At 50.0% G+C, this 16,706-nt stretch overlaps 1 protein-coding gene across 2 annotated transcripts in view; it reads right to left on the reverse strand.

Annotated features, from left to right (window-relative positions):
• Positions 1–16,706, reverse strand: part of JPH3 (junctophilin 3) — a 113,935-nt gene that overhangs the window by 79,081 nt on the left and 18,148 nt on the right. For both annotated transcript variants that reach the window (XM_065416727.1, XM_065416726.1), the window contains exon 2: positions 410–1,187. In XM_065416727.1, coding sequence (XP_065272799.1) covers positions 410–1,187 — 778 coding nt within the window. The remainder of the gene's footprint in view (positions 1–409; positions 1,188–16,706) is intronic.

Here is a 16,706-nt window from a genome sequence, read left to right on the forward strand (position 1 = left end):
GGGAAGGGAGACCACTCGGCCAACGTGCTGGTTCAGATGGGTGGGGTGCCCTCACTTGTTGCTTTGAATAAGGTAACGCAGTCAAACAGTCAATTCCATTATTGCAAAGTTCAACCCAGGACACAAGGAGCCCTGGGTGACACTGAGCAGCTCCGGCTCAGTGAGAGCTGGAGAGCCAGAGAGAACCACAGGCTCTATCTGTGTCCATCAGCCCCAATAAAGGATCCCCTTTCTAGCCATGAAGGTCAAACCTTGTCTCTCCTCCACCATGAGGGACACCACAGGTCACACAGAATACCATAGAGATCAGAGTCACAGCAATGGGCTCTCTGCCACTCTGCCGGCCAACATCTCCCCCGACCTCCCCTCATCTCCGTAACGACCAGACATAACAACGAGGCAGCCTTACCTGGAAGCCGCAATCTCCGCTTTCTGCTTGGCGATGGTGGCCGCCCTCTCTGCCGCCTCGGTGGCCCGATCCACCTTCTCGCGGATCTTGCTGGCCCTCAGCGGGATGAGGTTCTTCCGCTTGCCGCTCACCAGGACGTTCTGTTTGTACTTCCCCTCCTCCTTGGTGCCGTCCGGGAAGGTCATGGAGCCGTAGCCGTGGCGCTTGTTGTTGGCCCACTCCCCCTCGTACTTCAGCCCATCCGAGCGCTGGCTGACCCCGAAGCCCGAGCGCTTGTCGTTCTTCCACTCGCCCACGTAGATCTCGGTGGTGGTGGCATCAATGTCGTCCTCGATGACGGACAGCTCGGCCTCGCCCTCGCCCAAGCTGATGGTGGAGTTGATGTCGCTGGCGGTGGAGCTGACGGTGCTCATGCCTGCCTCGCTCCGGAAGGAGCTCTGTTTGCTGCGCTGGCTGGCGAGGGAGCTCTTGGACTCAGACTTGCGCAGCTTGAGCCCGCTCAGCAGGGACCGCCGGAAGATCCCCTTCTTCTTGCTCTTGAGGATCTCGGGATCACTGTGGGCCATGAGGACGAAGCCGCCCCTGGAGACAGCAGGGCTGCCGGCCACAGCAGGCGAGGAGTCGGGGTGCAGCGCCGTGCCGTTGGTGTGCTCACTGCGCAGCGAGTTAATGGATGTCCTCAGGGGCGACCTGATAACCGCAGCCATGCCGTAGGGGACACTCTGCCGGATGCCATAGCCTTGGCGCATGCCACCAGCCCACTGGCCCTGGTACGTCCCTGTGAACAGAGATGCCGGAGGAAAAAAACAGAGAGAGCTTGATTTACGCACTGCACCGAGTCCTGCCTAGCGGGTTGTATACAGGAGCATAGCAATCACTGAGCCATTTGTTACTGGGAGGATGGGAGCCCAGCGAAGGGCAGATCCAGAGCCAACCCCCCTCCCAAGCCTGGAGGTGTTCTTAGTCCAGGCCCATCTCTATTTGTGGGGGCAGCCAGTGTGTTGGTGGGGGAAAGAGGAAGAAATATCTTAGCAAGAGTCCAAGAATGCATTTCAGCTCCCTTGGGAGTTGGCCCGGAAATAATAGGAAACAGCCAAGGCACCACATCACATGGGCCTATCCTTCCAGGAATTGCCTATCACACCCATTCCCTAAACTGAAAGGAAAGAGAGCAGGGAGACAGAGCCTAGGAACTCTTAGCCTAGAACAGAGTAAAATCCCATCTCTTTTGGTCACCAGCCTCTGACAGTGATCAACGCTGGCTGGTACATTACAAAAGATGTATTTATATACATAGTGCCTTCCATCCAAAGAGCAGTGGAAGGAAGCAGCAATAGAGAAATAAAGGCCACATGCCTAGGGACCCATCTGGATATTACATTCAGAAATGTGCACCCATCTGCACTCCTGCATTTGCGTGGGCATTTACCTGGGTTACTTTACAGGTATTTAGGAGTCTACAAGTATACATGGGCACTTGCAGTAATTGTAGGTGCAAAGGTATGTGCAGTCTTGAGGGCTATAAGTTACAGTCCCTGGGAAGGCATAACAGCTGTATTACATTTGTAAGTGTGCAGTACTCAGCTCGGGGGGCAGGGCGGGAGGACTGTCTTCCTGCCCTGAGCTGATGTTCATTCACGTCCTGAACCACTGGGATCAACCTCCTTTGTAATTTTATCCCAGGCATTTTAACTGCAGATCTTGGTCTTAATTCTTAGTGGCTTAATCCTTTCTGTGCCCAGAGTTTCCAAGCTGACTGAGTGCACAATGAGGTATTTATGAACACGAGTAAACACTCCGTCCTTGCTTTGCCAGTCATGAAGTGATAATGTGCGTAGGGCAGGAGTTAAGTTTTTGCTAAGAAGCCATCCACCTTATTTCATAGAAATTTGAATCATAGGAATGGAAGGGACCTCAAGAGGTCATCTAGTCCAGTCCCCTGCACTCATGGCAGGACTAAGTATTATCCAGACCATCCCTGACAGGGGTTTGTCTAACCTGCTCTTAAAAATCTCCAATGATGGAGATTCCACAACCTCCCTGGGCAATCCCTTCTCTCAGGGTCTGATCCGTCAATGTGCTGACGGCTCCTGAAAAGTGCTCTGCTCCCTGCACTCCTTCTAACATCAGCGGGCTCTGCCTAGCACCACCCTGGGTACACTCAGCGCCTTGCAAAATTGGGCCCTTCCTTTGTACCATACTGATACCTACGCTGCAAGGGCTTCAGAAAATAGACTTGCTGGAACAGTGACCCCTTTCTGAACCAAACTGAAACTAAACCTTGATAAAAACGGACCCGGTAAAGCCCAGATTATGACCTCGGACTTAGTCTGATAAAGTCTTCCTATCCTCTCTGTGTACAGCAGGACATGTTCTTTTGCCCTTGGTAATAATCATGCAGAAATTAGTGACCTGTTAGGTTTCTCCTAGCCTATCCCTGTGGCTGGTGGAAGGTTGTTCACTGCAATATTTTCCAGGGCTAAGTGTCCTGAGCAATAGGGCTTCTACTGCTTCTACTGTTAAGGCCAGAAGGGCTAATTAGGATGATCTAATCGGACCTCCTGTATATCACAGGCCATAGAACTTCCACCAACTCACACCACTAGGAGATATTTCCTAAAATGCAATCTAAATTTCCCTTTATTCCCTGTTATTGGAAATTCCCTACATAATTCTGCTCCTTCCTTGAAATCTAGGCTGGTCAGACACTTCTGTGCAGTTATGGTTATCACCTTCTCTTGCTCATCCTTTGGCCAAGCCTTACAGTCCGAATATTGTTGCCATCAGTTACATCAATTGTTTTTTAAATAGTCCTGTCCTACTGTATTTGTCTGCCTGAGTTGAAAAATGGAGTGGGGAAGCCAGGTCTCTTATTTGCATTGCCTGCTTGGTGTGTTTTAGACGAGGAAAACAAAAAGCCCAGCCTGCCTCAAACAATTCAAACCGAAGCCCTTTCATTTTGGCCTCCTGGACGGTATTATTTATTTGTGGCACATTCACATGGTGAAAAACTCCTGTCCTGGGCTCTAGGGGCCAGACTGTCCAAGGGATTCAGGCACCTAAGGATGCAGCTAGGCACGTACAGGGATTTTCAAAGCACCTCAGTGTGTTAAGTGTCTAACTCCCATTGACATCAATGGGAGTTGGACACCTGACCTGCATAGGCCTTGCCAGCTAATCAAAAATATAATCCAAATGAGTAACAAAAAACAAAACAGGAGATCACAAAATAACAGCCAGTCACGTCCCCCAACCTGAGACTCCCAAAGGAATGCCCCCACGCTCTCACAAGCACCTCAGTTCTCTTCAAACACTTTCAGAAAGGCCGCAGATCCGGGGCTACTTGGGACTGAGAGGAAGTGAATTCCAAAATGGAGGGGCCCGCATAAGAAACTACCTGCCAGCAGTCCCCCCCCTTACAGGGCTTGTCTACATGGTGACATCCAGGAAAATTAATCTGAATTAAGTGAAGGTGTGAAATTGAAGTGAATTAGTTAACCACATTAACCACAGTGTGAACACCTTCATTCAGAATTAAAGTGGTCTTAAATCAGTTTATTTTATCTTTGGTTAAACTAAACCAAATTAAGTCCGCTTTAATTCTGAATAGCAGCATCCATACAGGGATTGAATGAGGTTTAATTAATCCCCTTCAAATTCACACCTGTAGTTAATTCAGATTAATTTTCCTGCATGTCCCCATGTAGACAAGCCCATAAACCAAAGTGGGGTTCCAATATGAGCACCTCCGTGCTGGTCACAATCGAGTCAATGTGGCACATGGAGAGAGGTGTCCGAGGTCGGATGGTCCCAGGCAATTTAGGGCTTGATAGGTCAAAACCAATACCTTAAACGGCAGCCAGTGACGATCACAGAGCACTGGGGTGGTGTGATTGGGATGGGCTATGGCATTTAACAAATGAGCTGCTGTGTTCTGCACTAGGATTAGCCTGTGAGTGGGTTTAAGGGGTAGCCCCAATTAGAGCACATTGCAGTAGTCCAATCCAGAGGCGATGAGTGGATTTCAGCAATGAGATATGAAAGAAAAGGACACAGCGCTGTAACCAGATACAAATGGGAAACAGCCACCCTGGCTACTGATGCCATTTGTTCACCTGGGAGCCACTGGGAATGTAACCAGCCCCCCATACTGTGAACGTCAATAACAAGCAACGGACATAAACCTCAGCCAAATTCACTGCTTGCTTCCTCCCAGCACATCATCATCACCTCCCTTTTATCTCGATTCTCAGCAGCACTCTGTGAGCTGGACAAGACAGAGATATTAAACTGACTGTCATCAGCACGCTAAAAGCATTGCAGCCGTACCATCTCTCTCACTAACGCCCCAATCCAGCAGAGCACTTAAGCATGTGTGTAACACCTGAGTAGTCCCATTGACTTGACTTAAAGCTGGATCAGGATCTTACTCTCCTTAAGAGCCCGTAAGGACATTGAGGAAGAGAGGTGACAGTAGTGCACCCTGTCTCAAAGTCGCCAGAGAAGTTGGATGCACTTTCTGCTTCTGCTTTCCTGAGCCAAAGGTAACAGATTTGTGCTTTGAGCTTCCACAGGCTGATTTATCCTAAACAATTGGGACTTGGGAGACCTGGATTCTAATCCCGGCTCTGCTGCTGGCCTGTTGGGTCACTGCCCTGCTCTGTGCCTCAGTTTCCCCATCTGTACAATGGGGCTAATGATATTGACCTGCTTTGTAAAGCGCTTTGAGATCTACTGATGAAAAGTGCGAGAGAAGGGCTAGGTGGTATTATTACCCCAACGTGTGAGGATCAACAGTCCTTGTAATTTCATATTGCTCATCCTTTCTATAGACCTTACTAGGCTATTTGCCGCATATAACTTCCAGATTGGAAAGTCTGGTAGGTTCTATCTAGTCCTTCCCCTAGAGCCAGTGCTGTCTATTTTCTATAATAAATTAAATAATATGTAATAATAATAATAATTGGTACTTTCTATCTAAGGATTTCAAAGCATTTGATCCATGGACTAAGGCACAAATAGGTTTGTAGTAGAAAGAGAGAGCCTGAGACATGAGGCCTGGTATGAGGCCTAAGGCCTGAACTAAAGTAGTCCAGCCCTGCTGATATAAAGCAAAGTTAGCAAGAGTCAAGCTATGAGCAAAAGTCAGGCCCTGTTACAACGCATACCTATTTGCAAGTTCACAGAACTTGGCAAGAACAGGGCTAGTATTGCAAAAATGCAAATCCTCCTAAGAAGTGCTAGGCACAGGACACTCACGTAAACACATTGCAGAGCACCCCGATACAAGATTATGGTGTAAACACACTCCCCGAAGATGGTTCAGGGACATGCTGACCCCTCTGAAAGATAAGGTCAGGATGACAGGGTGCTGGATAGAGATGTTTTGCTCGAACCTACATATACAAGATAAAGGGTGGTAACTAACCACGTCAGAGGGGCAATTCATAACTTGTTTTTATCAGTGTATAAAAGAGGGCTCACAGGTGTCTTTGTCCAGCCAAGGGGGGGAATGGAAAGTCCCGTCATTCACTGAACCACATCCATTGTCACAGGTGTACATGTGCTAGTGTAACTGTAGACACTGATCCAGGGAGCTAGGACCATACTTCGTGGTCAATAAACCTGGCCGAGTGCCTTCACTATAGAAACCAAGTCTGTGGTCTTCGGGGCAGTTCGATCGGAGCCTGCTGTAAGGGCTCTCTAGCCAGAGCCAGCGCAGCACACAACAAGAACACACACGCAGCCAACAACTGAATACAAGGTTAATGCTAATTTTTTTCCCAACACTAACGAGCTGCTCCAAACAGCCATTTGTGCCTCCAGTTACAGGAGCCTCCAGTTAGAGGTTTCAATTGGAGATGAGCATGCCAGGGCTTTTCTGGTTGCACCCAAGTTGTCTGGGCACCAAGGCGGTGTGATCTGGGGGGATGCGCACCCAAATGGCATTTTCAGAAGGCCCCCACTGGGGCACATGGGCTGTCCCAGGGGCTCAAATGTTAGTTGTTGCAGAGGCATGCCTGAGCCAGGAGCAAAAATGAAGCAATGCAAGCAGCAGCCCCTCACCATCTGCACTGTAGTCAGAGAGAAAGGATCCCACCCAGACTTACTCCAAGAAGGCACAGGGAAAGAGTCAGCGGCAGACAGAGGATTTACTGAGGGTTTATTGGATTAGTATAGGACAGGAGGGAGGAGAGTCAGGATTATGGGTGCGGGGAGAGGTGGGAGGGAGAAAGTGGAAAGGTCAGGGTCTCATGTTGGCATTTGGGGGTGGGAGGTTCAATGAACAGAGAGAGAAGCTGCATGGCAGGGCCGTACACCATGGGTATGTCGACACGGCCATAAAAGACCTGTGATGTGTCAGTTGACTCAGGCTTCCAGGACTCGGGCTGCAGGGCTATAAAACTGCAGTGTAGACCCTTCCCCCCTCGGGGGTCTGAGAGCTCGGGCGCGAGCCCGAACGTCTACATTGCTATTTTTAGCCCCCAGCCCAAGCCCCGTGAGCCTGAGTCAGCTGAGTCGGGCTCTGAGATGCAGTACCGCAGGCTTTTTATCGCAGTGTAGACAGACCCCATGAAACAGCTGAAGAAAAGGCGGCCAGTGCTCTGAGCAGGACATTAAGAGCCTCAGGCCCCAGTTCATCTCTCTCACACTCTGCTTCCCAAGGCTTCCCGTGGGCCCTGAGATGCAGAGAACAGCCAGTGCCCTCTGGCCATGTCTCCTCCTCAGTCCTGATGTGACCCTTACCACGGGGGCTGGCACAGGGCCATTTTGGCTGTTCACCACTGATGGGAAAGGTCCCTCATGCAGGGGGTATTCTTGGGGCCTATTTGCCCTTTACAGGTGCCTTTATGGCACCAGCGTGATGTAAAGGGGCCTTAGCACAACGGAGATTGGCCTCTTGGGGTCAGCAGTTCAGTAGCAGAGTCAGGAAAAGACCCTACCTCTTACTGCTAGCCCTCGGCTGCATCCACAGGACCACACTGCTATCAAGGAATGCTCCTCACTTCAGTATGAGTGGTATATCCAAGAAGCCTAATGTCAATTCTGTTCATAGTTACAGCTGTACAGGTACCGCGCAGTCGCTCTCTCTCCTGCATAGCTGACTTGGCAGTGAACTCCTCCCTGGGTTGTCCTTGCGGGAGAAAGCTCTGGGGAACATGATCAGGGAACACCCTAAGGAAAAAGGAGTGAACTCTCCCCAAGCCCTCTTCCCCAAGCCTCAAACTCCCTTCTTTCAACCCTAAGGATCATAACCCAGCCACATAGCCTCTGGTCCCTGCTTCCTCCTAGAAGCAGGATTGAGAGCAAAATGAGATCCTAATTTCTCTGCATTCCAGGCTGCCTGGCTCCCGGGTGCTGGTCTAGACCCATCTTTGCTTCCTTCCTACATTCTCAACTGCAAGAGCGAGTGCAGAGGCGGATGCACACGCTGTCAGTGCAGAGAGGGGGGATGAGGAATAAGGCACTGCCTGGCACAGCTACACAAGCTGTAGGCTTCTCTGCTCAAGTTCTGAACTCTTCCCCCTCCCACCCCAGTCACTTGACTCAGTTTCCAACCCCACACAAGTCACTTGACCTCTCCGTATCTCAGTCAATCCCCAGCTGAAAAATTGGATTAAGCCAGATAATAATAAAAAATCCAGGTCTTTGCTGAAAACCAGAGGCTGCACTGAAGAGCAGAACGAAAAACTATCAGGGAGCGACAGAGCAAATCTCTGAGGGCCCTCAGGGAGCAAATTGGTTGTACCAAGTTACAGCAGAAGCAATTGTCTGTGTATTTCTTTATCAACGTGAAGGACCCAGTGAGACTGCAGCCTGTTTTTCCAGAGATGACCCGGCCAATGTGTGGCCTTAAAACACATTTCCTGAACTGCATGTGGCTAGGAACAATCGTTCTCTGCTCCTTAGTGGGTTTGGTTTGGTTTTAACCAAACCCCTAGAGAATGGGAAGACACAAGGCCAGCTTTCCCACCCAGCGGTTTCCTTCTGTCGTGCCATTCCTGGCGCAGCAGAGAGTAAAACACTAGCCGTATCACCCTTCCCCCGGATGGTAGCTTAAATTTATATTGTTCCATGGTTGTTTCCTTTCCCGTTGGACACAGGCACCCTGGATTTTGCTACTGGGGACTGGCTGGAAAGCACAGCTGCCAGCATCTCAATCAGCCTGGTGGGTGGGAACGCGTAATGGCACTAATGAAAAAGAGCAAATAAATCAACTGAGGCTGAGAGTGTGTTTTGGGGGAGCCGAGCTGTCCCTCTAAATGAACATTCATTTCTTTGTCAAGATTCTATGCCTTTTAGAAAACCTAAACATTCCAACATCTGGGCGTGAACAGAGGAAGGGTGCAGCTTGTTACCCACTGCCATATGATCTCCCGTCACTCCCTACCACCCTGCTCACATTGCCCACCCACCAGCTTGACTGTCACCCCCTAACATTTGCAAAAATATGCACAAAGCGTCAAATCTCAGTTGGCTAGGAGATTGTTGGAAATGGAGCTCTTTATAGGAAATCTCCTGAGGTTTCTCTAGTTTTCATGAGAGGCCAAACCAGGTTTTTGGACAGCTACAGAATTGGGGAGCTGCAGAGGGAATGTAAAAATTTTCCTTCCCCTCCCCGCCCCCACTTTCCCTCTCTGTAACTCGGGTCCTGTGCTAAGCACAACTCGGCCAGACAAAAAGATCAAGGCCTGCATCTTTAAAATGCCTTTTATGATTTGTACAAAACTCCCCAGCCAGGCTCTCTCCTGGGATGAGCTGTAGTGGGTGGAATTCCAGAAAGATCCTTTTGTGGGGAAGTCAGATGGAGGAGTTGAAAATTAGGCTTAGAGTTGGAAGCCAGCTTGACCCTTTACCAGGGTGTGGCTGCTGCTGCCACATGATGAATACAAAAGGAGCCTAGCGGTCTCTGTAAACAGATTTTACAAACATAAAGCCTGATCCTATGCGGTGCTCTCTGCCATCGACTACACAGTCGTCGTCCCCCCACCATGGATGTCAGAGGGGTTGTATATGGAACCAGAATTTGGCCCTTGTGAGGGGATGTGTACCCCATGCAGGGAAGGAGAGGGCTGAGGTGCGTGTACCTGAGAGGCCAATTATGCTGCCTAGCTGCACCTGGAGGATGGGCCAGGCATTATTAAAGATGAAGCCCGGCTGGGGAAGGAGTTGGAGGGTGATTATAAAGAAAAGCCATACAGATTAGAAAGAGGCACAGGGAGAAGGAAAGAACTTCGTAGTCCATCTCTGAATAGTAGAGCATGGAACCCAGAGAGATATGGAGATGCTCCCAGGGTGACGCATGCTCCAGTGGTGAGCCCTGACAGAAGGGCAGGACTTGGACCTCCAGGGAAGAAACCCAGGAAAGCAGTCAACAGAAGAAGAGCATCGAGCGGGAGTCTACACCCTGGGATGAGCTCTGATGGGAGAGGGCAGCAGGGGTGAAGGAGACTCCTGGAGCAGACTTGGGAGAAGGCCAGCTGACAGGCAGATGGCCTTAGGATTGGACTGTAGTGAAGGACCCACAGTGGGGGCAAGTCTCCTGTGGGGTAACTCTTGAGAGTCAGAGTTCTGCAGAACAACAGAAAGCTGGGGAGGATCCGGGACGGATTAAGTTTAAGCCTTTGTGAGTTTGGTGAAAAGACTCCAGGGAGGAGACCTGGGACCACTGCCCTGACAGCCAAGTGGGACAGAAGGGGAGCCTTGGAAGGGGGAAGATGACAGCCTGATGACTGGTGTAGTGTAGGACACTGTCTGTTAGGGACACAGATACCCTGGAAGGGGAGAGACTTCAAAGTGAGCTGGCCAAGGGGGATGTCAAGTCACGAGAAGAGAGACCACCACGGGGCTGGATTGACTGTCAGCGTGGGGCACTAGAGAGGAAGAAGCTGCTACGCCATGCCCAGCACTGAGCCAGACCGTCATCGGTGAGTCAGGTCTTCTACACCCTATGTATAAAATTCCAGAGCATTCCTGCTGCCATGCAGTCATCTCTAGGGTGGAACATGCCCTCCGTCTGACCGCGCACAGCAATGCGGCCCAACAGATTGGGGCAGGAAGCGGAGAAGAAACCAGCAGGATTTGGGCCGGTGCTGGAACCACTCTCCCAATAATGCTAGATGCTCCGGCCCTCTAGAGAATTTGGGTCCACGCTGCCCACCCAACATGCCTGCCTCCTGGGGCAGAATAGCCAATCGGAGCTGTTGCAGGCAGAGCTCTCTCCCCGCTCCCTCCCCACAGCCACCAGGAGGAGAGGGGGCACCAAAAAGCCCAACAGCTCAGGGTAGGTCTGCCCCCTCCTCCCCTCTGGCCTCCTGTGAGCAACGGGGTCAGGACAGTCCCTCTGCTCCTCCCCTCTCCCTCCCTGCAGCACCTAGCCTGGGCAGGGGCAGAGGGGATGAAGAGCCCCTGGAGCTGCCCCCCCCCCCGAGCCTAGAAGGGGTGGGGGGGACCCTGCTGTCCCCCCAGCTTGGAAAGGGGGGTGGAGAACCCCAGGAGGAGCAATGGGGAGGTAGAGGGCTGAACTGATGGGGGCAGAATTAATGGGGTGGGGATTGAGGGAGCTGAACTGGTGGCGGGGTTGAACTGATGGGTGTGGGGGCAAAGGAGGGGCAGAATTAATAGCTGGGCAGGGGACAGCTCTGGGGGTGAGAGCGCTGTCTGCGGGGGCCAGAATCACCTTATTCAATAAATCTGGGAGAGTGGGAAACACGAATTGTCTCATACACTGTCTCTCCCGCTGGGGATGGGCAGGGACAGTTTGAAAATCAAATGACAGACCAAAAAACACAAAATGGTCTTTAAAATATAGTCGGCAGGACTGAGAATCCTATATCCAAACGAAACTGCACGGGGAGTTTTAGGTATGCCGAATGGGCTGGCGTTACCCAAGACAGGAGTAAAGGCAGGACACTTGGGCTGATCCCTGTACCCCACTATTGCAAAATGTGCCATGGGATTATTTCAGGGGCCCAGAGGGCCCCCTATTGCCATGCTGAGATAATGGTTCAGTATTGATAAAGGATAAACCACCACTCACTGAATTACTGGCAACTCTTCCTGCAGCTCCCAGGTTATTTGTGATGGTCTTTCATTGACCTAGCCTAATCCCGCTCATATTTCATGAGAACTGACATGATTACACCCCAGAGCAGTATGGGAAACAGTTCTGAACCAACACTGCTAGCAGGCTATTGGACATGCCAATGGCACAGAATAACCAGAGGGTAAGAACATCCCAGCCACCCTCCCTTGCACTGCTAAGCCACCCCAGACCACTCTTTGCACTGGGGTCTCCTGCTAGAGTGGCCATGGGTTGCCCTGCCAGCCCCGTGGCTCCCACAGACATGCTGCTCTTGTGCCAGGAATTATTCATTCGCTGGGGGTTCCAGGTGGCTGCTTTGTGGTCTCTTTGCACTGGCATATCCAGTGCAAAAGGGCAATGGAGCAACCATGAACCAGCCCTGTGGGCTAGAATGCTGAAAGGAAATGCTACATTTTTTGTCAAAAGTCCAGTACTTACTTTGATAATACAACTAGAGCAACAGCCATTTGCTTTGTAGCACTTTCTGTGTAATCAATCAACGCAAAGTGCTTCCCGAAGCATGAACGGCATGAGAGCAATGGAGTGAGTGCATTTAGGAAAATGCAGCGTCCATTATGCGGTCAGCAGCATCCCGCAGGCTGCCATGGACACCAGGGCCATATGGTCGGGGCTAATGCTCGATGACAGTCACTAAAAGAACAAATGCATGGAAAGAAGGTGAAAGTTGGGAATCCGAGCCAAGGAATCCCAACCACCGCCCTTGTGAAAAGAGCCATGGGAGTCAATGGGAGTTTTGCCATTCACTTCAGGGGGAGCAGACGCAGGGCCAGAATGAATACATAAGCAGGCCAGATTCTAATTTCACGTGTGTTGGCTTTCCAGGAGAGAGTGTGTGTGTGTAAAATATTTTGCATTCCACTTCTTGGCTGCTGCCCCTCCCAGTGTCAGAAAGTTGGTGCGGGGTCTCTGCACTGGGGTGAACATCACCCTGGCTAACAGCATCAAAATGGAGGAAGGGGTCATTTTTTCCCCACTAGACCATCATAACCTTATATCCCCTGTCTGCAGTCCCCTCTAACTCTTTCCCTCTGACGGCTGAGTAATCCTGGCTTGTGCAATCTCTGTTCCTGTGTCAACAAGCAACCGGCTTCTGAGAATCACAAACTAGCCGACAAGGAGCTCTCACGCGCGCACACACATACACACATACACGAACCGAAATAATTTGGGAAGATAATTGGAGGTGGGGGGAAAAATTGACATGCTGAAAGATGGATTGCTGAGACTATTCCTCCTGACGATTGCAAAATCTTCAGCTGCATCCACAGCAGATGGAGTGCAAGAGAGGAAACGGACTCACTAGATGTAAAAAAAGAAAAGATGGTGGGACACGGGGTGGGGAGAGAGAAGAAAATGGCTGATTCTTTTGCTTTTCTTTTTATCAAGGAGGGGAAGGATGGTGAACTGCCCGCAGCAGGGATCCTAGTTCCTGCTCTGGGAAGGAAAGAATTAGATGGTGTGTACATCAAAGATACAGGAAATAACAGAGATCAGCCGCTCCAAAGGCTAAGGCCAGATAACAGCCTTTGCCAAAGGTTAAAGAGGCGCTGTCACCCTGGGATCTGCGCCAAAGACAGGCAGAATTTTTTAATCCAGTGCGACCTGGGAGCAAACCCTTAGTAGTCACACACTGAACAAACCGTCTTCCCACATTATTAACAAAAACAGCAATGGGAAGAATTGTAAAAAGTCAAATGACTTCCCTCCATTTATACTCTATTCTCTCAGCTTGGGCTGTTACAGTCAATGAGGTCCGTTTCCTTGTTGTTTATAGTCTTTGGTTGTTTGGGTTGCCAAACCCTTAAGTGAAGGTTTTATTTGTTTCACAACTGGTTCCAGAGTTTTGGTTTCTTTTTTTAAATCTAGAAACATTTCTATTGGCCTTAGGTGTTGTAAAATCTTTTCACACAAATCCAAATTTGAATGGACAGTATCTCTTTGCAGGCAGCTAAGAGGGAAATGAGTGGAGTCTGACAGGTCATTTTTGGTTGAAGTTCTAGGATACAAGGTTCCACGTTCCTGAGAACTGGAAAGTCGCAAAGGTAATATCGCTGGGCCTCGTTATTCAGCCCTTTCTTGGCATCTGACCTGGATTGCTGATCTGGAACTCACCCCTGGAAGAGATATTTGTGAGGCCACAACTCCCGCTCTAGAACTAGATGGAAAAACGACAAAAACTATTGTCATAAAAAAATACATTCACTTTTTTCCCCACCTTTCATCAAAATTTTGAAAGATTTCAACGCACTTGGCCCAACACCTTCCAAGCAAAATGGAAAACCTTCTTCCCTGAGCTGCCTATCTGTCAGAACAGCAAACGCTAAATAAATAACATGCCAAACTGCAGGCCCTGCTTGTTGGGGTGTGTGGTGGTGGGGGGGGGGGAAGCAAGAGAGAAGCTATTGCTTTGTACCCACTTCATACTTTTCAAAGGACCTTACATAGTAGGGTGATGGATGTCATATAAGAACCTAGACAGATTTGTAACAGAGTGGCTTGTCTCCTATGAGCTGGAGTAGCCAACCCTGATTACAGAATGCACCACACCTGAAAGGGCTCAGGTGCTCCTCCTATAAAAAGCTGCCGTGAGGCAGGGAGAGAAGCTCTGGAATCCATGGTAGAGTTTGCAGAGGGAGGAAAGGCTCCTCCAAGGAAGACCCTGAGACCAGGCGGGGATGTCTGGGAAAGACCCTGTCCAACCAGGGGAGGGATTGCAGAGACCCTGGGCAGGAAGGTCTGGGAGGAAGAAGAGAAATCTTGTGCTGTGTGGACTTAGGGACGGACTTGTTTTGGGATGTTGAGTTCCATTTGCTGTTTAGTTTATACTAATAACCCTACTCCTCAAAGAGGGGTATTGTTGACCAAGAAAAGGCCTGAAGGGACATTTTATTTGAACAGTCCAAGTGGGGAAACTGAGGCAGACTGCCTGTAGCATGACCCTAGGCTGTGAGGGGATGCATGGGAGGCAACTGACCCCAGTTACATGATTATTCAAAATGGCCAAGAGAGGGAGAGCAACCAGTGTTTCCAGGGGGGTGAGCCCCCACATCCTTGACGGGGGAGATACTGGTGATGCATTCTGCATACTGCCGTAGTAGCCACAGAATGGCTCCACTGGCTCTACGCTGCCTGCTGTTGGAGGGGGAGGATTCTTTTACCTCCGGCACCACCGGACACCCCTGAATCCAGGCACAGAGCTGGGCTGGGACAGAGGATTTACCCCTCACATAGCTGTTGGTGGCAGTAATAAATCAGTTGGGTGCTGGTGGGAGGCTAGCAGCAAGTTCAGCCCAGCTGATGGGTTTGACCCTGGGTGAAGCCGGAGGTTAAGTGGGAGTGGTATCAAGTGTGATAACATGGTGGGGCTTATCATGACACTAATGGGCAGAGGTGTCCGGTGGGCTGAAGGCTGGTGAACAGTTTTGTCTCATTTCTCTGCCACAGCAGCTTATGTGTTGTCTGCTACAAACACTCCCAGCACCCCCTTGTGAGGAGCTGGGAACAAGCGTATGGACGGCAGAGTTAGCTGCTTTGGAACTGAACCCCCCAAGGGAAGAGCTGGGGTCCAATCTGACCCCCGAAGTGCCATGTCCGTTGAGCACGGTTCTGAAAGCAGGGATCAGACTGTACCTTTAGGTGATGATCCTGCCAGCAGATCCCCATGTGTGCGGAGGTCACCCTGCACAGAGCTGGTTACAGGAGTGAGCGTAAACTTGAGCTCTGGAGCGCTAATCCTTGGAGAGGTGGGGAGGCAGTGTGGCCTAGTGAACAGAGCAATAGATTGCAACACTAGAGATCTGGGTTCCATTCCCAGTTCTATCACTGGCCAGCTGGGTGACCTTGAACAAGTCACTTACCCCCATTTTACAGCTAGGGAAACTGAGGCACCGGAAGGGGAACAATACTGACCTCCTTTTTAAAGTGATGAGATCTCCTGATGAAAAGAGTTAGACATTATTATAATTATTCTGCTGCCTTGTGTCAGTCATGGGTGAACAATCTCTCTGTGCCCCAACTTTCCCATCTGAAAAGTAGGGATAATACTGTAATACCTGAGCAATTCCTAAGGGTGTTGGGAAGATTGATTAGCTCCTATTTCCAAAGTGCTTGAAAGATCGGAAGTGTTATGGACTTGATAAGAACGCTGATGTTCTATTCATTTTGTTTTACTTAGCGCTCAAGTGAAGGTGCTCCTGTGTCGACAGGAGAGCTTCTTTCATCAGCGTTGTTAATCCACGTCACTGAGAGGCTGTAGCTGAGTTGACGGGGGAAGCCCTCCCATGGACATAGCGCTGTCTGCACTAGGGGTTAGGTCTGTATAACTAAGTCGCTTAGGGGTGTGAATTTTTCACACTCCTGAGCGATGTCGTTATACCGATATAAGTCTGTAGTGTAGATCTGGCCTTAGGAAAGGTATTTTTACAGCATATCCCAGGGCAGTGTGACAACGGGGACATAAAGGGCACCTGCTTTCTGTCCTGGTGCCCCTGTCATTTCAGAAACAATCCCTGCCCTTCCGTCCCACTTATCCGAACCATACATTCCTCCTTCCACTTGAGTGGATGGGAGAAGCAATCTTCTCGAATGCCCCTCCTTCAGCCCTGCTACCTACAGACTGTACTCCTTTGACCTCAAAGACTCAAACTACGGGAAGTGGTAACAGTGTCTTGGTGCTGATGCGTTTCTCCCAGAACCAGTCCTGCACCAGTGCCCCAGCTTGGCACTGGGAGGTGCTGTGCTGCCTTTCAGGGGAGACTTAAAACCTGAGGTCTAGACTACATGTAGTTATGGAAGATCCCATCACAATTTAGTAAGTGAAGGGATGTTAAAAGCCCTGGCTACGTTCCAACTGGGGCACTTATTATTGGTATAATGCCCACTATGCACTAAGCAGTTTGCAGGCAGATATGAAGACAGGGGGCCAGCTTTTCAAAGGTATTTAGATACCTAAAGATGCAGTTAGGTGCCTAGTGGGATTTTTGAAAGCACCTAAATTCCCATACCTTTAAAATTGTGGCCCAAGGTGCCCACCCCAAAGAGCTTAGCATATAACCAGACAACATATGGGGAAGGTACAGGGGAAGTTGAATATCTAACTAGCCAAAAACATTCCCATGGCTGTGCACACATCGATAGGAACTACACGGGTAAATGACAAGCTCCGTATCACGTGTACAATTTTAAAAATCT

Source organism: Emys orbicularis, chromosome 14, assembly GCF_028017835.1.
Source record: "Emys orbicularis isolate rEmyOrb1 chromosome 14, rEmyOrb1.hap1, whole genome shotgun sequence".
NCBI classification, from domain to species: domain Eukaryota; kingdom Metazoa; phylum Chordata; order Testudines; family Emydidae; genus Emys; species Emys orbicularis.